Here is a 25,665-nt window from a genome sequence, read left to right as displayed (position 1 = left end):
CACAGAAGGTAAGGCCAGTGTCCTGGGGGCTTCAGAGTTAACATGTTCTGTACTTTGATTTCAAAAAGACACATAAAGGGCTTCAAACCCCACCCTGAATTTTTATTCTTCTGAGAAGCTGCTTTCTGAAAAATTACCATTGGTTTTCTAAATGCATCCAGACAAAAGCCGGGTAAACACACTGCAGTCCATTACTTTTGGAAGTTGCCAGTCCTTCAGCCTCGTCACCTCACTGGATGGCAAGAGATGAAGGCCCCCAAGTGCACCATGCAGCCTGCATCCACGCGGGATTTCTTTCAGCTGCCTTGAGCTCTTTTGAATGTGGAATGCTTTTAGAGAGAACATCTAAGAGGTCTGTGCGGCTGAGCCATTTTCCTTTTCTTTTAATAAAACAGATAACTTTTTTGGTTTCAATGAACCAATTTCTATAGGATGAACAAATAAAAGCAAAGAACACATCACCTATTTGCAGAGGAAAACCTGTGAGATCACTCAGCCTCTCCATGTCCAAAGCTAACAACCTGCAGGGCTGAAACCCCTTTCCAGATGTGCTTTTTAAAGCAAAAGAAAATAAATGCATATAACAAGGCCAATCCCTAAGGCTGTAACTGTCAGCCATAGCTATTAAAAGTTTACATAAAGCCATGAATGGCTTTGAATGTCACTAAAGAGAAAACAAATTTTTCTCAAAACTAAAAGATAATTGCCAGAAGGGAACATGAGTGGGGTTTCTGGAGTACTGGTAATATTCTGTTTCTTGAATTAGGTGTTGATTGCATGAGTGTGTTCAGTTTGTAACAATTCATCAAGATATAGAATTATAATGTTCACTTTTTTGAACGTGTGCATGTCCATAAAAAGTGAAAATAAAAAATAAAATAAATAAAAGGGGAATAGAGGCGCTGAATGAATAGGAAAGACTTTGTTTCATAACTAAACGAAAACATAAAGTTTAAAAGTAATGATGACGATGATGACGATGATGATGACAACGATGACGACGACGACGACATTGGCGACGACAATGATGAGGACGACGGCGATGTTGACAACGACCACAACATCGGTGACCACCACAGCTAACTCTTAATAATAAAGCATTACAGTGCCAGGCACTGGGCTGAACTTTACACACACTTTATCTTACAATGAGATAATATATTCTTGCATTTCAAGAAAGGGCTGGACGATGTGTGCCCAATAAACATGTCTGTCTGCAACTCAATATCTGCAGGAACTGGTACAACCCAGTATTTGGTTCCACCGTCAATTACTTTGGAGTCTAAATCCCTTATACTGTCAAGAAGGCAAGGACCGCTTCACCCACCCTAATACACACCCACACTCCACGGTTGAACATGGAGTTTGAAAAGAAAGAAACTTCCTGCTGTTTCCCCACTTCCTCTCCTCGGAAAGCTGGGCCAGAAAAACAACCATTTGCAGTCCGAAGCTCCTTCACCATTCCATGCACGCAGGTGGCTGTTCCAGTGGCCTCTTCTAATTCCACAGAAGTTTGGCTCGGCCTGCAATCCTTTAAACACATTTTGGACCAAGGGTCCAAAGGAGGCTTTGCCACATATTCGAACAAGTAGGAAGCAAAAGAATGATTAGTTTCTTTTTTGCATCCTGAAGACTTTTTAAGATCAAATCCCCATTAATTTAACTTCAGGGGCTAATGAACTTTTGTTATAGTGGCATTATATTATAATAAACTGTCTGCCACTAAAATTTAATTTTTTTAAAACTATTTGCTAGACACTACAGGGTTCTTTACATCCTTCATCTCAAATTAATCCCCAAAATAGCTAACATTGATTGACTGCCTCCTATGTGCTGGGCACCAGTTTAAGCGCTTTACATGTATTAATTCATTTAATGTCATAACAGCCCTATAAGATAAATACTATTATAATTATCCTCATTTTTCAAATTAAGAAATTGAGGCCTGGAAAGGTTGAGAAACTTACCAAAGGGCAGACAACTAGAAGCAGCAGAGTAAAGATCTGACGTCAGGCAATTCAGATTCAGTGTGCGAGGCCACAGTCTTACCTGGTGCTCCCCACTGCCCCCCTTACCCCCCACACACACACACACACAAGACGAAGCAGATATTATCCCCCTAGCGGAATAGACAATACTGAGTTCAGAGTATATCACTGACTTATCCGAAGTCAGACAGCTAGTAATGGACGGGCCTGGATTCAAATCCAGATCTACAGAATGTCAAAGTCCACGCCATTTCTACTCACCTCCCAGCCGACTGGAGTTAGGCTGGAGTTAGCGATACAACAGAGCTGACACCTAGCTTCTCCGCAGTGAACTGAGCGAAGAAAGAAAACCCTCTAAGGCACATTCCCCAACACTACCGCTTTCTTCTTCTAAGCTTCAAGATCTTTTGTATAGAAATATTTACTTTTTTTCACAGTTTACATAGTTGTTTTGTGTGTGTTTTTTCACAGTAGAAAGTGGCAAAGAAAAGAGAATGCAGTAACAGGAATATGTTAGCTGTAAGTGACTGCAATACAAAACAAAACCAGGGAAAGCATGTTTTGACTTTATCACCGAAAATGTAGAGTAAGCAGAGCAGCTGAGCCTTCTTACTGTGGGTTATGCACAAAAAAGAGAAGAAAATACTTTCTCATATCTTATTTTACCAAGCATAGTCTTCACTGTGTGATCCAAGTGCTTTGGATGTGTTTGAGCTTCTGGGCCCAAAGCCTAATGTTCTCAAGACAAGTTTTCCTCAAAGTCTGGAGGACAGGGCAGGGATTCTCCCCTTTGGCATGACTGCCATTGGATCATTCTTTGTCATGTGGGATTGTGCTGTGTGGGAATAGAGGACATTCAGCAGCATCCCTGGTCTCTACCCACCAGACACCAGCAGTACCAACATGTCTCCAAAAATTGCCAAAAATCCCCTGGAGGACAAAATCATGCCATGTTGAGAACCCCTGGGACAGGTCTCCAGTTCTAATAACTCAAGTTATTTTTACTTTTGGCCCCTCTCACTTTTATTCTTACATGTATTGTTTCATCTGCTTTATAAACTTTCTTATTTGTTTTCCATATTCAGACAGGGACCACACTTATACTTTTAAATCTCCCACAGCCACAAGTAATTCATTCTGTTTAGAAGGCTAAACAAAATGTCAAAAAACCCAGCTGCTCCTTAAAAAAACAAAAGAGTGACTTTGAATAAAAGGTATATGGAAGTTCCTTGTACTAGTCTTGTGACTTCTATATAAGTTTGAAATTATATCAACATAAAAAGTTACAAAAGTATTATTTGAAATGTGGGAAATGTCTAACCACTATGCTGTACACCTGAAGCCAATATAAAATAATACTGAATGTCTACTGTAATTGCTAAATAAAAAATGAAATACAATCCTCAACAATAAATTAATATCTAAAAAAAGAAATATGGAAGAAAATATTTGCAAATGTGTCTGATAAGCAGTTAACATCTAGAATATAAAGAACTACTAAAACTCAACAACAAAAAACAAATAACCTGGTTAAAAAATGGACAAAAGATTTGAGTAGTTATTTCTCTAAAGATAATATGCAAATGGCCAATCAGTATATGAAAAGATATTCAACATTATTAACCATTAGATAAATGCAAATCAAAACCACAAGATATGACCTCATACCCATTAGGATAGCTATTATCAAAAAAAAAAAAAGAAAGAACAAATGTTGGTGAAGTGTGGAGGCGCTGGAAGCCTTGTGCACTGTTGGTGGAAGTATGAAATGCTGCAGCCGCTATGGAAAATAGTATGGAAGTTCCTCAAAAAATTAAAAATAGAACTACTGTGTGACCCAGCCATCTCCCTTCTAGGTATGTACCCAAAAGAAGTGAAAGCAGGATCTCAAAGAGATATTTACACTCCCATGTTCACAGCAGCGTTATTCACAATAGCCAAGAGGTGGAAGCACCTAAATATCCATTGACAAACGAATGGATGAACAGTCTGTGGTATGTATGTGCAATAAACTCTTCAGTCTTAAAAGCCATGGAAATCTTATCACATTCTATAACATAAATGCTCTCGAGGACATTTTGATACGTAAAATAAGCCAGTCACAAAAAGACACATACTGAATTATACCACTTCTATGAGGTATCTAAAATAGTCATTCATAGAAACAAAGTCAAATGGTGGTTACAAGAGGATGGGAGTAAGTGGAAATGGGAGTTGTTGTTTTAATAGATACAGAGTTTCAATTTTCCAAGATGAAAAAGTGGAGATCTGTTGCATGAGCATGTGAATACAGTAGCCCCCGCTTATCCACAGGGGATACGTGGATACCTGAACCTGGGGATAGTACTGAAACTTACATACCTATGTTTTCTCCTGTACATACATAACTAGGATAAAATTTCAGTTATAAATTAGGCACAGAAAGACATTAACAACAATAGCTAATAAAAAAATAAAACAATCACAATTACTGTAATAAAAGTTATGTGAATGTGCTCTCTCCCTCTCAATATATCTTATTGTTCTGTACCTTTCACTTACAGGAAGCACTTCATGGCTTCCCTTTGGCAGATCTGAATTGGCAGCATCACAACCCCTGCACTTTGGGGCCACCATTAAGTCACATCAGGGTGACTTGAACACAAGCACTGCAATACGTGAAAGTCCATCTGATAACCAGGAGGGCGAGTAAGGGACTAACCTGTGGGAGCACATACAGCGTGGATCCGCTGGACAAGGGGATGAGTCATGTCCAGGAGAGATGGACCTGGACACGCAAGATTTCATCACACTCCTCAGAAGGGCGTGCAATTTAAAACTTATGAATTGTTTATTTCTGGAATTTAATATTTTCAGACAATGGTTTACCATGGTAACTGCAAATGTAGATAACTGAAATCTTGGCTAAAAGAGGACTATTGTGTACCTAACACTACTGAACTGTATATTTAAAAATGGTTAAGATCGTAAATGTTGTTATATGATTTTTACTACAATTAAGAATTTTGTAAAGAAAAAATATTTTGGAAAGTATATAGACTAAATCCTCATTCTAAAAGAAATAGAAAAGACCTTCATAGGGCTACTCTTCTGTGATTCCATGATGAGGTTAATTTGACAAACATTGATGGGGTACCCATTCTGTATTAGGCACCAAGGTAGTACAGTATCTCTGAAAGTAGACATACAATAATTAAATAATAAAAACAGGCGTAAGGCTAACCTAAACATTCATAGCCATAATTTCTACCCAATTTCAGAGAGGTGAAAATGTTTTTCAACACAGATTCAACATTGCCAAAGGAAAATTTAATCTAATGCTTGAAGAAATACGTTTTCATCCTGAGACCTCACCTTTCTCTAGAATGGTGATTAGTGATAATTGCATAGGTGTAAAGGGAAAAAAAACCCACAAAGCAACTTCTGTTTCCCACAGTTGGAGGAGCTGAGAAAGAGGTAGCCAATGGTGACACCTGTTAAGAATTGAGTTACTTGGTCTTCAATATGATTCACGAAGCTTCCCAAAGTAGAAAAATGTCTATTTTGTACCTAAGAATTCTAGAAACTCATGTTGGACGTTTTCTAAAGTGCCATTCCTTTAACTCAAATAATTAGGGTAGAGGAAACAAATATATTTTGATGACATTAGATAAAATAAGATAAAGTTGATCATTTCTATTCCTTTCCAAGTATTCCCACATATCAATAAGCTGTTTTCTGTTCTGTTGCACAACTTATCTGATGTCTCTATTCTTTGACTGAGTACAAACCAAACATGTTTGAATTCCAAATCTCATGTCTACGAATCACTGTTTCTACCCCCAGGCAGCTGAAATTGTTCATTTACAGTTCCCCACTCTTTGATACTTACTAAATACTACGTATAATTTTATTTTGCATGATGATTTTGGCAGGGAAGTTATAGATTGATTTTTTTTTCCAGTTGATCTCTGGGACATGTTCTTTTGTACTTAATATCTGAAAATTGAGGCATGTTTAATGTCCTATAATCCATAACATCCTTAACGAAATAACTGAACCACCTTTTGAGGGGCAGACTGAGTTAAATCTGAGGATGCTGACTTGCTTCCTCTGAAAAGCCAGCCTCGATTCTCAGGATTCCTGCCTTACAACCAGAAATAGAGTTACCTGTCAAACTGATGAAAACCACTTGCGTAAGCTAACTTTCCAAATTTACATACTTAATTTACATTTTCCTTGGTTATTATTTAAAGGGTTTCTGGATGGACTACACATTGCACAAGCCTTAAGAATTGAGGAGAAAAACAAAGAGAATAAATAAATACAAGTAAATGGTATAAATAAATTACTTTATCTCTTCAATTTGATTCCATTTCCATGTACGTGAAACATTTATTACAGATAATCTAAAGTGTTAGAAACAGTGCTAACAGTAATTCAGAAACGACCCCCATAAGAATGCCTTGCCAAACCAAGCCTGCAAAAGACAGTGTGGCAGGGAGGAAAAGGGGGGCTTTGGACTCAGGCAGGCCTGAGACAGAGTCATGCCAGCACTGCCACTTAGCAGGTGAGTAACTAACCCTGGGCACACAGTAGTCTGAGCTTCAGCTTCTCCAGCTGTAAAATGGGGGTAAACAGCTGCCTCAGAAGACCGTGCGGACTCAGTGAGAGAGGATCAACGAAAGCACTGGACACGTTGCAGGAGCTCAGCAATCAGAACGAGCGCAGCCCTTTGTTTCCCACAGATAGAAGTGGTAACAAATGCAGTCATACAACTTGGTGTTTCCTTTTTATTTGTTAAGCATCAGTGTTTCTAGAATTATTGCAAGGCATTGTTATTTTCAGAACACAAGCTTCGGGAACAGCGCACACGCAGTAGGGCTTTAACAAAGGCAGGCAACTCAAGGAAGCTGAACTCCAGTTGAGACGGAAAGTACCTTAAACATGAACGCTAACACCAATGGTTCAATTGCCTGCCACAGACCGTAAGTTCAAACAAGGGAATAATTTAAAGCTGGCACGACCAAGCAAGAATTCATGGAAGAGCTGGAAATAAGGACATGATATAGCTCTGGGGAAGAGGAATGAGAAATCTCTCCGAGAATGGAATAGAGTTAACAAAATGGCAGCAGTGGGCATTTGTATCCATCAGGCATTCAGGGAATGATAGAGACCAATTTTGTTGTGATGTAGAGTTTTGGGTCGGGGGGTGACAGAAGATAAGGCTGAATATGGTAAAGTAGTCAGGGATGCTACCAGGAGAACCCAAAAAAAGCAAATTTCAGAGAAATACGTCATGGTTGGTAGAAATTATAAACCTTTTAAAAAGAAACAACGTACAACCCAGCGAGTTTAGAGGACTCTATCAGAGACATCAGTGAGTGGATTAGAATGGAGAGGGACCAGAAACAAGCGACTAATTAGGAAGCCACTGTCGCAATCTTAGTAGGAGGTAATGAGAGCCTGAATTAGCATGATGGCGGTATGACTATCATGATGGAGACAGAGATGAGAGGCATTATACAAAGTCTCACAGACTTCAGTGAAGAGGGAAGAAACAAAGGTGACATGGTAGTTTCGAGAATGGCAGACTGAGACAACAACAGCACCATGAGAGGAAGAGACAACTCTGGAGAAGAAATTAATCTAGGGGCACAGGAGGCAAATTTGGTTTCAGACAGGTTGCTAAGGAAGTGACACCCAGAAAGAAAAGATGAAGTCAACACATAACAATGTGGGCTGTGCGTGGGAAGGAGAGCACTCTGCTTAGAAAGGATGGCTGAATCCACGGAAGCTGCAAAAATTCTGTGCAAAGAAACAAAACGGGACCAGCACACTGAATACGGCCCTCTTCAAAACATAGGTTCATGGAAGAAGCGAAACCCTGAAAGAACTCAAAAAAGGACAAAAAAATATATAGATGGTGTCACTAAGACCAAGGAGAGGAGGCTCAAGAAAACGGAGGTGGTCAGGAAAGCCAGAGCCTACAGAAAAATCTAAGAGGATGAGGGCTGAAAACAAGCCATTGCACATGGCAAGTGTGAGACCCCCAGAAACCTTCAAAAAACCAGGTCTGAAAAAGTGTCAGACGAGAAGAGGAAATGAGTAAACAGGAAGAAATCAGAAGCAGCGTCTACAGTCTGTGCTTTCATAGGCACAGACTGTACTAAGACAAATCTCTTTCAGATTTTTAATTGGATATAAGAACATGTGGTTTTAAGAAAAATCAAAGAATCTGATCATACAAACTGTCTTTAGTGGTCACAGGCCCTAATCTTTCTCTTCTGCTCTCCTTGGTGCATCCGATTTCTGGGCTAACTTGTGCGACCTGTCAACACCTCTTACTTTTCGGCTATGCTTCTCAGCCTCTCTCAGTAAGACAAGATCATGTCTAATCACTCCTGTCCCTTCCACCTCTCTTTGCTTTTTTTTTTTTTTTTCTTCACTCACACCATAGAGGCAAGGACAAAGGTCAGATTTTACAAGAAAACCAAGATTTAAAAACCATTCCTCTTCCATTTTTTCAAAGTAGGCCATCTTCCAAAAAAGATACTGAACACCATTAGTCATTAGGAAAATACAAACTAAAACCACATTGAGAAACCTCCCCACAACTACTAGAATGGCTAAAAGACTGGCAAGGATTTGGAGCAACTAGAACTCTCATACACCACTGACAGAAACGTAAAATAGCACAACCACTTTGGAAACTAGTTCAGCTTTTTTTTTTTTTTTAAAGCTAACAAACACTTACCATATGATCAGCCAATCTACTCTTAGGTGTTTACTAAAGAGAAATAAAACCACATGACCATACAAAGCTTTGTACGTGAATGTTCACAGGCAAAAACTGGAAGCAACTCAAATGTCCAACAACACGTAAATGGATGTCTCAATTGGGGTATATGCACACAATAGAATACAAAGCGATAAAAATGAATGAACTATTGGTTGCTGCAGCAACACAGATGAATTTCAAAATGATAATGCTAATTGGGGGTTGTGGGAAGCCAGAAAAATAGGGAGTACCTACTGTCAGTTTCCATTTATATAACATTTAAATGGAAATTGACAGTAGGTACTCCCTAAAGTGAAAATTAAATCTATCGTGACAGAAAGCAGACGAATGGTTTCGTAGGAATGGAAGGGGCATTGAAGAAGGACAGAAGAGAAGTACTACAAAGGGGCATGAAGGAACTTGAGGGTGACGGATATGTTCATTACCTTGATGATAGTGATGATTTCACAGGTATATACAAAACTGATCAAACTGTACCCATTAAATATGTGTCGCTTATTGTATGCCTATCATACCGCAGTAAAGCTGTTTTTAAAAAGAACAGTTGGGTCAATTGGCAAAATTTGAATAGGGACTGTGTATCAAAAAAATCCTGTTCTATCACTGTTAAATGTTTGAAGGTGAAGAAAGTGTCTGTCCTAATCTCTAGAACATGAAGTCACCATACAGGCTGCGGATGAAGGCGTCGCTCCGGCAAAGTGGGAACACCAGGTGGGCACCCCCACTATCATTCTATTTTTGAGGGGGGAAAAATTGGCTGTCCTTGTCATCAAACAATTCCCTCTTGGGCAGTATTTCCAAAGTACGTGCTTGCCTGGACTCTTTCATGTCTAAAACTGTTTACAGTCCCTCATCCTTGGGGGATAAACAATTTCCATCTCTGTGTGGCTCCATCACCAGAGCGGGGCTGTGGCTGTAACAGGAAGGTATACAGAGGTACAGAGCTGCTCTGGCCACTGTCCTGGCACTTACCAGTGTGATTTCTTCATTAGCAGCCATTTGGATCTCATAGATATTAAAAATATAAAGTTCCTTTCCAAGAATTCTTTGCTGCTCAAAGAGTCTCATTCTTCAACTAACCCAGGACCAGACACTTACCATAACAGTTTAGGCCGGAAGGTACCATATCAGATGCCCAGGAGTGTGCCAGGAAAACTGGAAAGGTCAGAATTCCTCATTGGTCTCTCTTCTGAAATCACTGGATAATTAAATTGCCCAGGTTCTCAAGCCATAGTCAAGAAAGAAACAGCAAGTGCAAACCTTTTCTATGTGTTTAGGAGTATAAATTACCATGCTGACAGCCCATCTCTATATTCCCATCTGGTGTCAAAGATATGGCTGGCACTTAGATTAAAAATAAAGTATTCAATATGGCACTCTAAGTAATTTTCTAAAAATGACTTTTAAAATAATCTGAATATATTACTCTTATTCCTAACTTCCAAAAGTCACATTTTTTGTGTGCTTTGCATCTTTAAACTTTTAAGAAATTAAATTTTCTCAAAGTGATCACACAGAGAAATGTACAATATGCACTCTTTAAAAGTTCCTCTCACCACCTGAAAATAAAAATATTCTTCAGTTTCTTATTCTATTATCTTACAGAAGGTACAGTGAAATGGTACCATTCACAAATGTACACAAAGTAGAGACACATTTATATATCATTTAAAACATATAAAGCTATATTTTATATGCATATACTTTACTCTGTACTATAAATTACTTTGGCTATTATACATTTATAACTACATACTCTACAGAATAAGAGGTGCAAAATCACATGCACTGTTCTTTATAGGCAATTTGAGAGAACTTTTGGCCATATGTGATTTTGTCTGTACACCAACTTAGGCCCTAACCCCACTCCATCTGAGACTCTTCCATACGCAGCTGCAGTTCCCTTATGAGACAGGTAGTAGAAATTAGAGCAAGGATTTTCTACAAAGGAACCCCCAGAGCAGGGAAGGACCACCTTCTCCAAATCCGAGAGACGTGCCAGGACGAGACGGCTCCGACCTCCCCGCGCTCCGGAACCAGGGCAGGAATCCCTACGTGCAGCTCATGGGTCCTCCACGATCTGCAGAATCAGTATCCTGTGCAGTCAGATATTGTGCGCCTATAGTCAACACGTCCTAGGACATTCCCATGAGAGGGATCGAGGGATGACAATTTTCCCTCAAAGAAGGAAACACAGTGTTTGTTCTTCTCTTCATGTAATCAACGCCCTTTGGTTTTCAGCATCACGTCTACACTAAGTTATAGTCCATTCTTGTGACGGTTCTCTTTCTGTATTACTATGCTTTGAATATCCTTTTCTGTTTGGCTCTTACCTTACTACCGGTTTTCATCTTTCATTATATCAGTAAAGAAACTTTTGCCCTTTTATTATCCATAAACTGAAGCCATTTCACATTCCCCTCATCTCAAACTTTTAAAATAATCTCAAACACAGGAACATGGTAACACCCACTATCACGATAATTACCGAACATTGTTCTATCCTAGCTAATGCAATGAGGCAAGAAACAAAAACAAAGAGCAAAACTATTTAGAAAGTAGGAAACACAATTACATTATTTGTAAACAATACGATTGCAAATCTTTTTTTAAAAGTAGAGAAAGAATGAATCACTAGAAAAGCTACTACTGAAACTCAATGGGAAGTTTCATCATAAGCACTTCCATAGACTGGCAATAATCAGTCAGGAAAACATGATGAAAAGGTGCCCTGATAATCAACGTATAGCACAGCGCATCCTCACGCACAGAATTTACTGCAGTGCATTCACCTGGCCTCCAGGAAAATCTGAAGACGTTAGCCCCTCCCCTCTACCGGAATCCTACCTCGACCACTGTCAGGTTGGCCCCGTCCAAAATGTGTACAAAAATTCTGAACCTCCCAGGAATCTCTTCTCTTCGGCTTAAGGTAGAGTCGAATATCTTAAAACAAAATAATAAAACTTATGACATCTACTAATTAAGGAACAAAAATCCTACTTGATTTAACCAATGAATTCATTGTTTAAAGTAAATAGTAAACTAGAAATGGATAGCCAACAAACGAACTTTGTGATACGTTCACATTCATCAGTAGCATTAACTGTACTGAACACTGTCGTATATTAGAGAAAAGGAAATCACCTTGTCGTTTTCCAAGCACTCAGGCCCCTCCATGTTGCTAGTTTACAAAGAACAAAGAGAAAACCTGAGTTAGAAAAGTATCTGCTAATGGTTTCTTAAGACTTGTTGGCACCCTAAAATACCAAATTTAAATCTCAGCTCCCAGGTAGTCATCCCTAAGCCAACCCAAAAATAAGATGGTTCACCCTTTTTTAAAGTCTTCTAAAGCTAACTTTTCCCCATGTCAGTGTTATATGCTTTTATAGCAACACTGTCCAATATGGTTGCGAATGTGCAGACAAGAAATGTTCCGGGCCACTGTGTCTGAGCCCCATTCCCACCTGTGTGGCTCATCCAACAACCATTCCCACTTCCCTTTCTTCCGAGCTAACAAAACTCTAGTTTTGTTCACCTTCCTAGACTGTCATGAATTCCAGGGGAGGCTGAGTTCCTCCCCACACCCAGGGTGAACTATGTTGGTGAGAGTATTTTCACGGCCAACTCACTGATTTAGGCACGGACACAATTCTGGCCTGGAAGATGTGAGGGATAGTTTCTAGGAAGGTTTTCCTCAGGCTTTAAGGACAGTTTCTTTCTCGTGTCTTTGCATGTAGTTCCATAAAGACTTGAGGTCATTAAGCTGCCAGATGTACCGGCCTTGGAAACACCCACTTCTAGGGCCTTTATGTGAGATAATAAATGTCACTAGTGTGGAAGCTGCTTCCATGTGAGTTTTCTGTTCCTTGCAACCAAACACTTCCAATTAATGCACCACCTAAGTGTCCAGCTAGAATTTACTCCACCAATTCTGGAAGAAGACATTTCCTTTATTGCCAAAAATAGCTCTTTACAAAGAGGAGCTATCATTCATCATCTGAAAACTATTCTCTCTTTGGTAGAAATTGCCTTGAATCTCCTTGTTTTGAGACGAGTGCATCGCCCATAAATTTGATGTACTTATGTAATATGAAGAGTGTAGGGAGGAGATTTTTGATTACCGTAATCCTCCTGATTTACAACTGGCAACAACCTAATCCTAGATAGAGTATGTCTGCTGAGGCCAGATTAAGAGAAATAAGCTTTAAACCAAAGGGACCTAGTTCACATATAAAGATGAATTTCCTGAAAGAAATGATTATAGAGAAAAGAATTCTCCAAGGACAATGTGGAATCTCCTTGATGAAAGTCTTTAAAAATAGATTATTCATGTAGCTGTGACCCATTAGGCACTATATTTGGATTATATGACAATTCAAGATCCCTGCCGGGCCTACATAAAGAGAAAATTAATCTTCTTTCTAAACAGAAATTTAGAAAAACATCTAAGTGTTAAAAGAGAAGTAAAAACTTCTTAATCCCACACTCTGGGACAGTCATATTTGTCACAAACCAGTTGTTATAGCAAACTCATCCAATTATTCGAGGGTGGAAAAATGTAAACAGTATGACCAAAAATCCTACTATAGCTCAGTTTCCATAAAATCCTGACTGTGTCAGTAAGAGACTTATTTGGCCAGAAAATGTCCAGTGACTAATCTAACTGTAAGTTAATTTATTTGATTAAAAAGAGAAATGAAAGCACTCACTAGATTTTTTAAAAATAGTATATATTTATCAGAATAAAACAGTTTCTGCCCTACGGCAATTCTATAACTAAGAGAATGAATTTTAAGTGGTTTTAAATTAAAAACTTTACCGTCCAAGAGCAGTGCCGAATATAGACTATCTTATTAAAAATACAATTTGATATATTTAAGATTTATTACTACAGGGCATTAAATCCCAACTCACATTTATAATGTTCAAAACCTGGAATGTTAACGTGGAAAAGCAAATGCAAATAAGTGTTCACTTCTCCAGGGACGTCGTGAGGTTGGCTGACATGGTGCGCAGTGGATAATCGGTCTGTGGTGTCGCAACCAGGACACATAGATTATCTGTCAGCGGCTCACACGGAGCAGAACAAGGAGGGCAACAGCGATCGATGGCACGGTAAGGAATGTGTCTCAGAAATAAAGTCTATTGCTATGGAACCTTTCACTTGAGCACAATTAGAGAAAGGCGCACTTTCAAGTGATTACAGACCCGGCTTGGGGAGCCGTTCTCCCGCACACACGTGAATGTGGTGTCTCTCTCTGGTATCGTACAACGCACATCCTGCACCGTTACATGCAGTGGCCTCAAACTAACCTCAGGAACCCTGTGCCCAGAGCAGACAGGAACTCCCTGGTCTTCCAGGAATGGAGGAAAGTAAGTCTCATTCTTACCAGACTGAACTACCAAAGGCCTCCCTCACTCTAGAAAAGTTGGAGGCAGCTAAGGCTCCATTATGTTGCGACCTATTCTCACTAAACAAAGAAAGGGGGGAAATTCTCCAGAGAGATCAAGTAATCAAAATCTACAGATTTGTTTCTTAGATGTACAGTATTATGTCTTCACTTTTTAAGCACAGTTTTTCATAGCACAGACTTCAACTTTATTGAAAGGATATCAATTTATCAGTATGCATGATTTTTCTCTACATGAATGTTTACTTAAAATGCTCTGTATTTGTCAAGGAAGGGCGTAAAACTATATAAGAAAGCTATAAATGGTAGTATAGTGCTATTAAGTATTTTTAAATGATGGCTTCCTTTGTTTATTTAAACTTTGCTTTTGAATATTTATATTGAAAACAGAGTATAACTAGCCATCACCAAAGCTTGGGCTTGACTTAAGAGAATAATATATTAAGTAGTCTTCTGGAATGGAAACACAAGATTAGCATCTACTCAACTAAACATACCAACTCCAGTATTATAAACAAACGAGAAAATAATGTGTTGCTATTTAAAAATATCAATCATTTTAGTATTAAAACAGTATTTGGTAATCCAAAAAAAGGAAAAACAGTGCTTCGGTATAAAAAGAAATTACGCAAACACATATGCACCCCTACATACTTATCCTAAAGTCAAGCTCCTGGTACTTTAAAGTAAAATAAAACATAAATCATTATTGTTTATTATGAATGGTTATGTTAGTGCCACTGCAACTTCTATGCAAGCCTTTCATGATCCAACAGGCAAAAATGTTAGAGATTCTCTGTAGTGCAGTAGAAAGTCTGCCAGCAAAGAAGGGGTTTGAATGTGAGTCACCACCTGCTCTGCCTTCTGACCCCAATTTTTTTTTGTTAACTGCAGGACTTTCTTAGGTAATTAAAATATCTTCCTACCAAGGTTTCCAGCCCAGTTTTCCAGAACAGCACCACGTGTCACAGGGATACAACCCAAGTCCTACCGAGCAACATGAGAAGACCAGGCTGTGTTCACCAGTGCTCTCCATACGTCATTGACCAAATTATGAGGTTTGTAGAGCTTCAAGCAGAAACAGACAGCACAGGCTTTGCAGACGGACACCTCCAGGTCTGGATCCTGGTTTCAAATCCTAGTTTCACCACCTATGAGCCATGACAGACCTTGGATAAACTACTTAACCTCTTACTGCCTTAATTTCTACATATATAAAATGGAGATACTATAGGATCACCTCAAAACCTGTTGTGATAACTAAAATTTGATAATATATATAAAGTGTTTTGAACACTGTCTGGCATATTATTCATATTCAATAAATGTCAGCCATTATTATCATTATTATCATGATCAATAATGGTGGTTTCTTTATTTCTTGTCTGATCGAGAAATCCTGCTTCTGGAAATCCACCCTAGAGAAATAATCCAAATTACAATAGAAGCACAAAAATACTCATTACAATGTTATTTACAATGGTGAAAAGTTAGAGGAACAGAAATGTATACCAAAGAAAGCAATCAAGTAACTTATCAAATATCCATTCAGTAAACTATTACTCCACCACTAAAAACACATTAGAAATACAATAAAGAATTATGCAACAAAGTGACTATGTGTTTATAGGATTATACAAAGTGAAAAAGCCAAGATTTAAAACCATATGCACTTCATTATAATGATATAAAATTACTTAAAATGCATGTAAAAAGAGATGAGCAAGTAATACCCCAAATCGTAATAGAAGATGTGACAGGATAATGAGATTTGGAGTGTTTTGTTTTTTCTTTTCTATATTATCTATCAAGTAGTCATATTACTTTTATAATTTTAAAATTAATTTATTTTTAAATATTTTAATTTGCTGCATATTTAATATTCATTAAATAGAATTATTAAAATGGTAATAAAAGTTAAACCAGAAAAATATATTACTGAAGTGGTTAAAGATCAAAATAGAAATGAGGAATAAAACAAATGCTTCAACTATGAAAACTCAAACTGAGTCTCTAATAAATTATGTTCCTCTCTTTAAACTGGACAGAGCCCAGGGACCACTTAGATCTGAAACTGAATGATATATATATATATATATATTTTATTTTAAAATCAGTGTCAGGGAAATCATTTATGAGAAATGAAGACATTGTGCTGTTTTTCAGTCTTGGAAACACTATACCTTGTAACAATCCCTAAATTACTCCTGGTAACAAAGTAAAATAGTAATAAATGCCTTTCCACTTGGATAAATCAAACATTACATACAATGTATATTTGTATTGTTTTAAAATGTGTCCATTTAGATAAAGTATGACAGAAATAATACTTTACAAATTGGGGAACCAAAGGGTCAACAAACATTTTATGAATCCCAGGAAATGTCTAAATATGAAGGAGAAAGGAAACACATGCATAGCCAAACTCACTCTTGTCCAAATTTGCTTTTCCATTCACCTGCTTTGGTTCAGGTTGCTGCTGCCACCCTGGGAAGCCTGGCAGCGGTCTTACCACTTCAGAGGGTCTCCGATTCATCCTTTCCTCTCTTTCAGCCGTGGCCCATACCCTCGGGTTTCATCTTCACTGCTTTGGCCCAGGCTCCCAATTGACCTCTCCCCGTTTCTATCTTGTTCATTCACATCAATCCTCCATGTAGATTAGAGGAACGGGATTACTAAAGCATGGATCTTATGCTCAAAAACACAGTTATCCTCCACTTCCCACGGCACACGGCCCAGGCTCCCAGTGTGGCTTCCAACGTCAGGGCTCACAACGCTCCAGAAGCATCTCTCGCTCCTCACCTGGCTGTTTGGGAAACTCCAGGCCAAGGCTCCTCGCCTGTGGGTCCCAGCACACTGCTGTATCTTGTCATTGTAAGTATGGCACAATTTGTGACCAGCAATGGCTCAAATATCAAAATGTGTGAATTATTTACTTTTTAAATTAAGCTAGAAAGGACTCGGGTTTATTCCTACAACATCTTCTCATTTACCGGCATCAGAAGTGGGGATGGGGTTTCTGTTAGAACATTATGAAGTGCCCACAACTCTGGGTTCCCTGTGGAGGTGTGTCACACTGTCACGTGAGGCACAGTGGGAAGCCATCCCCAACCAGACTTCCTCAAGGAGTGGCATTACCACAGGTATCTTCCACCTGCAAAGGGAGCATGCGACCTGCCTCGCTTCAAGTTATGGCCAACAAGAACACTTTAAAAGCCCCATTTTTTTTGCTCATAAAAAGCAAGGGGAGGGAGACCGAGGGATTCTAGAGGCAACCAGAGACTAGGAGAGGAAGGTTTTAAGAATCACTCTCCTCCATGCAGACGGACACAACTTCTAGTAAGTTGGAGGCCCAGAATTCACTGTACGCATTTTCCATAGCAGTGAAATAAAGTTCCTTTTTAAAATAAATATACTTAACTTTTTAAAAAAAAAAAAAAGTCAATCTAAAAAGCAATATTAAGTATATAAAAACACAAAGGGTACTCACATACAGAAAAAACAGTGAGTGGGTTTCTAGAATGACAACAGCTGGGGAAAGTCACCTCTAAACAAAGGGGGCTGCCAGCCTTTCTTCCAACTGTATCTGCATTTTACTTCCTCTGTGCCGTTTTCCACTTTTCTTCCACCTGTAATGTCATCTTTTCATCCTCCCTCCACCCAATCTCTGTCTACTGAAATGCTAGGATATATTCAAATGTCAGTTCCTCTTCAATATTATCCAACGTTCCCCAAGCTCCCTTAGTCAGACCATCAACTTCCTGTAGGTGGTCCAACTGCTTCTGGTAGCTCTGCTGTATTTTTAAAAAGCTCATCTCTCCCAGTAGATGGAATGCTCCCTGCGAGCAGAGAATGCACTGATTCGTCTTTGGGTGTCAGAGAGAGCATGACACTGTTTTCCACCTGTGGGGAATGGGAGGGGATTCCCATTCCCTATACAGAAAACGTTGGTTTAATTTAACTGAATTTCTGAAAAAATCTGTTAAGAAGATGCACCAAGGTCAAAAGCCAGAATCCTACATTCATCTACAAAAAGGTTCCTAAACACAGGATAGGGGGACTTATTAAGGGAAAAGTGTTCCTCCTTTTTTGTCAGAAATGTTAATATGCCATTTTAAACCAAAATAATGTGAGTTTTCTCTTAAACCATAGGTATTTGTCCACACTAAACCCACAGGCCTCTTGTACGTCAGTAATATGGGAGCCCAACATTTACTAAGAGCAGCTGTAATGTCTGAAAAGCAGATCATCCATGTGCCGTTCATAATTTATCTGCTCAGAACTATATCTTATTTCAGAAAGGATCCAATGAAACTTACACAAATACATATACCACGGCAAGATAAAATGACATATGTAAGAGGAGAACGAGAGAAAAGGGACAAAGCAACACTACATGTAGGATAGATAAGCTGTCCTAGAAGTGAAGTCCATGTGCCCAATTAATGTGTTCTGTAAAATTATGCACATTTGTTAGAGGTAGGTCAGAGGTTTGATTTCTAACACTTCCAGCAGCCAACACAGGATGATTGAATCAGTTACATGATTCAGCATCCTTAAGATAAAAACAAAAAGCTATCATAAGAGAACGCTCTTGGTCCTCATAAAGAGAATATATAACCTAACAAAGTCCTCGATGACATCCTTGCAGTCAATTTGCCAAGAGAACTTTGGAAGACTATCCTGCATAACAACCGTCACAAATGACAGCACATAACTCAATACATGCAAATGATGGAGAGCAAGGTGATTGGGCCACATACGCAAACCCCTGAGGATCTAAATTTATCTGAAACAGATTTTATTCTATCTAGACTAACTTAGAAGGTTCATACATCCACTTATCTTTGAAATTATAAACAAAACTTGATTCTCCTGTCCCTTTTTCTGAGGGATACGTCTGTAGTTTCACAACATCCTCGAACAGAAGCATTACTCAAGAAAAGTACAGAACCACTTACTGATCTAAAGACCTGACCATATAGATCCTTCAGGCAATCCATGCAGTTTCTCTTCTGAGCTTCTGAAAATTGCTGAGCCTCAAAACTGTAGCCCCTGACAAGCATCTGAAGTATAGCTGCTCTCTGATGTGAAGTGTGGAACTCTAAGCTCAACCACTGGTCAAGCCATGTCAATTGTGTGATACAATAATGTATGACCTTTAATACAGTCATGTCCAAAAGCATATGGAGCACATACCAATCTGTTCTTCCAGATAGGTTTCAGCCGTGAACACTGACAAAATTGTTTCAAAGGATTGGTGGTATTTCTTCTAGATAATATAAAAAATGAAATAAAAAACACTTTTGCTTATGGATAAAAATTACACATAAGCGCCCCCCCCAAAAAAACAACATTTTCCTACATAAACATTATGTTTCAATTTTTAAAATAATCTTTCCACGTCAGTGGATACAATCTGAATTTTTTTTAACCTTTTTGTTTTTTTTAATCTTTTGTTGTACAGCAAAACAATCACTGTCATAGCTTGAGAGAGAGAGAGAGAGAGAGAGAGAGAGAGAGAGAGGTCTACCCATAGTATTGGGGTTAGAATATCCCAGGGCCCGAGGGCATCAGTGCGGAAGCTGGCCTGTGGGACCACTGAAGCAAGGCTCTTTAAGATCCTGTCCATGTCACAGCCATCCAGAATCTGGTCCTTGGCACAAGTCCAAAGACAACTTTGTCAAAAATATACAGTTGAACAGACTCAAGAGAATTAACTCATGCTAACCTAACTCCTAAGAGGCTGACGTGAAAATTAGAAACCAATTTATTACTTAATCACGGAGAGTATTCCTTCTCACTAATCAAAAAATTTGTACCTGAAGCCAGGATGCTGCTTTCCTTACGCTAGGATACCTGGAATCCTGATTTAATAATCAGTTCACCAGAAGTTAGAACAAAGAGAGGTAGAGAGTTTGGGGATACCTAACGAATCCCCCAGATTCAACATATACCTTTCTAGTGATCAAAGCGTCACATGTAGCATCTCTCTCAGATATTGTTGCCCTAATACTGCAGACTTCTTGGCCTCTAAACTTTCTTCTTCCACATCCTTCTCTCTAAGTGTTTCTCTAGATCAGGTATAATACAGCTGATGAGGGTGCAGCTTACATGCACTATTATTACTGTTATTCCTATTTTTCAGTTTAAAAACTCCCACGTAAAGTTGCTTAAGCAACTTGCCCAAGGTCACAGTTAGCATAAGGCAGAGAGAACAGAGATTCAAAGTCAGATCTCAAGCCAAAGCCTATGCTTTAACCTTGCAGTAAATGAAAGCTTCCAGGGGTCTTTCTCAGGTCTCCCACCTCCCAGTCTGATTTAAATACCCCTCCTCAGCGTTTCCATATCACCCTAAGCACACCATGACTGTAATTTTCGGCGTGCAGGTCCATCTCTCACACTACACTGAAACTTTTTGAGTATGGGAATCATGTCTCATTCTCCTTTGCATTCCTAGTGTGTTATCTATCTAGGTAAATACGCAAGCTAATTTATCCAGTGATTTAATAGAAAGACCACCAAACTGAAGGCCTTGAACTAGCCATGTATTCTTAAGAAGGCCACAACTTCTCCAGCTATCAGTAAACATCTCATGTAAAAAAATGGGATAAAATGGATACACAAGGTGGCTTAGGTCCCTTCTGAATCTAAAAAGCACTACCACTGTAGATGGGCCCTGGTTTTTTTAATAAACTACCTTCAGAGTTTGAATTATTAGAAATAAAAGTCAACTCTTTATTTATCTTCTGTAGCATCCTACAAACAGCATATATATAAATAATAGAGAATCTTTTAAAAAGCTTCCTCTTTTCTGAAAAACAGAACTATCATCTCTACCAAAAGCAAACACTGGCACCCTCCTCTGGTGAAGTTAAAGGAGTTAAACAACACAGAAGACAAGAATTAGATGTGGTGGGATTTTCTTTGAATGAAAGAAAAACAAGTGAAAAATTACCTAATATTATGTTATTATAGCATTCTCAATAGCAGCTAAATAACTCCTTCTTATAATTCCTTATTTTGCCCTAAAACAAAGCCAAAATTATGAACTAACTACATACGTTATGAGGTAACAGACAGAAAAATGATTCTATTTTTAAGGGCACAGACAATATTATTTTGCTAACAACAGGCTTTTTAATGATAGGCACAACGAAAAGCATTTCATAGTTTCGCTAACAATGATCATCTTTTCTATTGTTTAAAAATTTAATGAAAAGCCCTACACATGTAAAATGCTTCTAGTTCAATAAAAGTATTTATCCTGTCTCTTTTCTGAATAGAATATTTACCAGAAGACAGTACTAGAAATTTTTCAACCTGAAATCTATTTGGGTCTGCAACTTTCAGGTTTTACAATATCAACTTCAAAGAAAATTTAAAATACCCATGCAGAATTAAAACGTGCCAATACAGCACACCCAGACAAGCATAAGCCAAAGTTTCACAACGTTAACATTACATCCAGATGTTTAAATTAGAAATAAAACTGTGCTTTCTAACACCAGGAGCAGATTATCACCTGCCAACAACTTTAATATAAAAATATATCAGCTTTATTAAATGACTTATAACAATCTAGGAACATAAGATGAAAATATAAACATTCTGACTCAAGCCAAAAAAACAAATCAGTCCTTACGTTGGCAACCTTATAATTCAGGTATATATTTAGCCAAGCACACAGCATCTCTTCCGTTAATTAATTTCACATCTTTCACCTACCCTGTGACCAAGGAGAAAGGAATCCACAAAACACAAGAGGCTACAAATTTACAACCAGTGAAAACTTCATTTTGAAAGACAGAGCAGAGAAAGGGCTGGAGTGAATGGCAAATAGCAAAAACTGATTTCAGTGCTACCAAATAAATTTTCCAACTAAGTGTGTCATTCCTGGCAAAGTTGGTTCTACAAGGCAGGTGGATACAGTGTCTTAGGAAGAGTAGCAAAGTGGTAGGTGAAGTGACTTTGTATAAAAGACAGAATGCAGATAACCAGTGTAAAGCTTTCTCAATATTCATTCACCCCAAACAAATGCCAAAAAGCAAGGAAAGCTTGAAAGAGAATGGCATCCCCACCCAGAGACCAGAAGGGCCAAGAAGAGAGTTGGGGGAAAAGTTGCGGGGGGAACACCGGGCTGTGGGGGAAGGCGGGCAGGGGGAATATAAGTAAGAAAGTATGGGGGGTGGGGGAGGAGTATGCAGCAATGAAACTGCAACCCGCCAAAATGAGAGAGATGAAGTTGCTGGCTTTGTGCTCTTTGGAGCTCGGCGCTGGAGCCACATTTGCCACTCACTTGGCCTAGGCGGATGCCCAAGGACCAGAGCCAATCCTCGCCCGGACCTCCAGGAAATCGGAGCACCGGTGCGCAACCGGAGTGCCGCAACCGGTCTTCTAATCTCACCTCTTGCTCCCACAAGAACCTCAAATGAAGGAGTTTAGAAGCCGGGAGACGTCTGCGCCCCACGCCGACCAGGGCGCAGGGGCAAGATCTGGGCACCGCGGCTCTGCAGGCATCGCCCCCTCTGCAAAGGCCAGCGCCATCTCCGGCCCCGCGCCGCGGTCCAGCTCAAAGCAGGCGGCCAGCGAGGCACTGCTGTCCACTGGAACGACTGCGCTTGCAAAGTTAGTGGAGTTGGGAAGACGCGCGGGGCGGCCCCTCGGGTTCCCCCTCGGGGCCAAGGGGACGGGAAGGAGTCGCAGCTTCCTTCATCCTCACTAAGCCCTCAATGACTCGGCGCTGCATTTTGTGTCTCTTTTCCTTAATGAGAATCAAAGGTAGTTTCTTCCGTCTTTGTGCCTAGCTCGGTCTCAAACCCTAAAACCGGCGCTGGGACGCCGGGCCAAAGTTCACTTTAGAAACTATTCACTCTCCCGGCAAAACTAGCACAGTCGTTTGCTGGGTTCTGGCCTTGGGAAACCTCATCAATTATGAGGCACGAAATAAGCGATGGATGACCCTGTCTCCCACAGAACGGACCCTCCGTCCCAAGAGGTCTGGATCCAGCACTGTTTATGGCAACTTGGAAGTCGTGGCTTTGTCCAGCCGGGCACAGGTCATCACCACGCCCCTCGCACCCAGTCCTACCCCGGCGCGCACACAAGGTCCTGTTGTTTACACCCCCCCCCACACACACACACACACACACAGCCCTGGAGAATTCCTACCTCGCCCCCGTGCCCGTCGAAGATCCCGAAGATGGACGGGTGAGTCTTGTTGGGCAGGTCCGTAAGAACTTGGAATCGGTCCTCCATGTGGTCTCTCCGGCCCTGGATGGAATACACCGCCACGTTGTGGCTCTTGAACTCCCACGTCTTGGAAAACTCGGCCTCCAGAACGTCAAGCCCCCCGAGCCGATCGTTCTGCATGATCTCAGCGACCTTGCCCTTCACCATCTTCACGGCGTCCCGGCTGGACTTGACGATGGTCTTCACCTCGTCCGTGTGGAAGAAGTAACTCCACAGCGCCAAGCTGATGCACAGCAGGAAGAGCGTCTCGGGTCTCAGCAAGAAGTAGCGCATGATGCGACCCAGCAGAGACAGCAAAGTCATTGTATCCTCTATCATTTATTATCGCTGGAGCCCGAACACCAGCAGCGACGCGCGCCCCGAAGGCTTGCGGGGTCCCGGAGCACTGCAGGGACGGCGCGCAGAGAGGAAGGCAGAGCAGCAGCCGAGCTGGGGGGAGGAGGCTCGCGGAGCCGGGCAGGAGGCGGTGGAGCAGTCTGCGAACAGAGGCAGTTTCCCTTTTGTCTCCGGGCCTCGGCGACCTAGAGGCCCGCGCCCTGCGCACCCGCGCCGGTGCCCGCCGCCTCCGCTCCCTGCGCCCCTTTGTGAGGCGGCGGCGGCGGCGGCCGAGACGGCGGCGGTAAGCAGCAGCAGCGGCAGCGGCAGCTGGTGCCTCGGCTGGGCGACAGGAATCTAGTTAAAGTTGCCGGGTGGGTCTGCGGCGGTGAGGGGAAGAGTTCGAGGGCGCTGGCGCCCACGCGGCCTCTCCGCGGGTGTCCCCTCGCGGCTCCGAGGAGCGATCAGCAGGTGAGGAGGCGCCGGGCGCGACAGCCCGGCGGGCAAGGGATGCAGGTCCTTCGGTCGCCGCTGCTGCAGGGGAGCGCACAGCCGGCCGAGTGTTCTGATTCCTTCAGACACCCAGGGGGAAGGGCCCAAGAGAATAAAGTTTTGCGGGAGCTTGAGCAGGGGTGGGGGTAAGCGGAGCCCAGCGACGCAGCACAGTCGGCGCCGAGCCGCAGGCAGCCGGCCGGGCTCTGCCTGCCTCTCCCTAGCACCTCCCGGCTCAGCTCGTCTCGGCTCGGCTCGCGCGCTCCCTCCGAGCTTCCAGACTCGCGCTCACCCCGCCCCGCCCCGCGCGCGCTCGCCCCGCCCCGCCCCGCCCCGCCCCTTGAGCCGAGACTCCAGGCCGCGAGGTGCTCAGGTCGAGCTGTCAAAGGCTGAGGCAGCTCGGCAGCCGCTGGCGCGCTTGCAGCCCCGGGTGGTGCAGGCGAGGCAAAGGGGAGGAAAGGGGCGCGTCCGCTGCCTAGCTCCAGTGGATGGTCGTTCCTCCTCCTGTGCGCACTCCCAGGACAAAGTAATCTTGACCTGATGGTCTGAACGTTGGTTTCCCGGGAGCTACTGCTGCCAGCTGGAAAACAGAGAGCGGCACGTGAGCGTCAGCTCCCCCCCACCCCTCGGCAGTTGTCACAATAGTGCGGTCCCCGCCTCGCCCGGCATAAGGCAAGCGAGAAGGGACGCACTTCTCCCGGCTCGCAAAGCGAGGCGGCGGGGATCGGACTCCTGGTGTAATGTTCTGTACGGAGGCCTACCCGGCTCTCCCGAGAGGCGAAGAGCGATCCTGGGGAGTTCTCGCGACGAGAAAAGACCCTCCGGAGAACGGCGGGATTTGAGGAATTGGAGCCACATGGGAATGCGTTCTGATGATGATAACCTCGGGAGGGGCGAGGATAGGCTGGCCTCTCTGCCAGCGGCCGGCGTCCTTGGAGCAGGGGACTTACCTAATCGCAACCGTTGGTCACATGTAGAGACGCCTAGTGGAGCCCCGGGGGGCGAGGGCTCCGACTCCGCTGTTCAGGTTTGAAAGTCGGTTTGAAATCTCTGAACTAGCGGCCTGCTGCTACTTCCTCCTCATCGCAGAAGGTGAAGTGGGAGCGGGAGGCTTGCGATAGACAGATGTGAACGGCCGCAGGGGAGAGTATGGGCTTCCAGAAGCCATCAAGGATAACGTGTTGAAATCTGGGCAGGTGTCAGTGACCTCGAAGATTTTGGAGAAAGAAGAGAACAACGCACAAATAAGCTTAGAATACGGAAACAAGGGAGCTTTAAAGGAAAATAGTCACTCTCGCTACCCCTGTCCAGGAAGAAGAGTGCTGATCTGCACCTTCCAGTCCGCTAGACTAGAGGGTAGAGGCTGCCCAAGCACTGCTGCCTCGGTATGATCCCGACTGTGTTTCTTAAAAATAATGATAATAAT

The 25,665-nt window shown here is 41.6% G+C and overlaps 1 protein-coding gene across 1 annotated transcript in view; it reads right to left on the bottom strand.

The window, feature by feature from the left end:
• Positions 1–24,549, bottom strand: part of PPM1L (protein phosphatase, Mg2+/Mn2+ dependent 1L) — a 254,990-nt gene extending 230,441 nt beyond the window's left edge. The window contains exon 1 of the mRNA XM_019731941.2: positions 23,352–24,549. Within this exon, the coding sequence (XP_019587500.1) occupies positions 23,352–23,750 (399 nt within the window). The 5' untranslated portion in view covers positions 23,751–24,549. The remainder of the gene's footprint in view (positions 1–23,351) is intronic.
• Between the last annotated feature and the right edge of the window lie 1,116 nt (positions 24,550–25,665).

The sequence above is a fragment of the Rhinolophus sinicus genome, linkage group LG01 (assembly GCF_036562045.2).
Source record: "Rhinolophus sinicus isolate RSC01 linkage group LG01, ASM3656204v1, whole genome shotgun sequence".
NCBI classification, from domain to species: domain Eukaryota; kingdom Metazoa; phylum Chordata; class Mammalia; order Chiroptera; family Rhinolophidae; genus Rhinolophus; species Rhinolophus sinicus.
The sequence above is the reverse complement of the archived record's forward strand: the minus strand, read 5'-3'. Positions and strand labels throughout refer to the sequence as shown.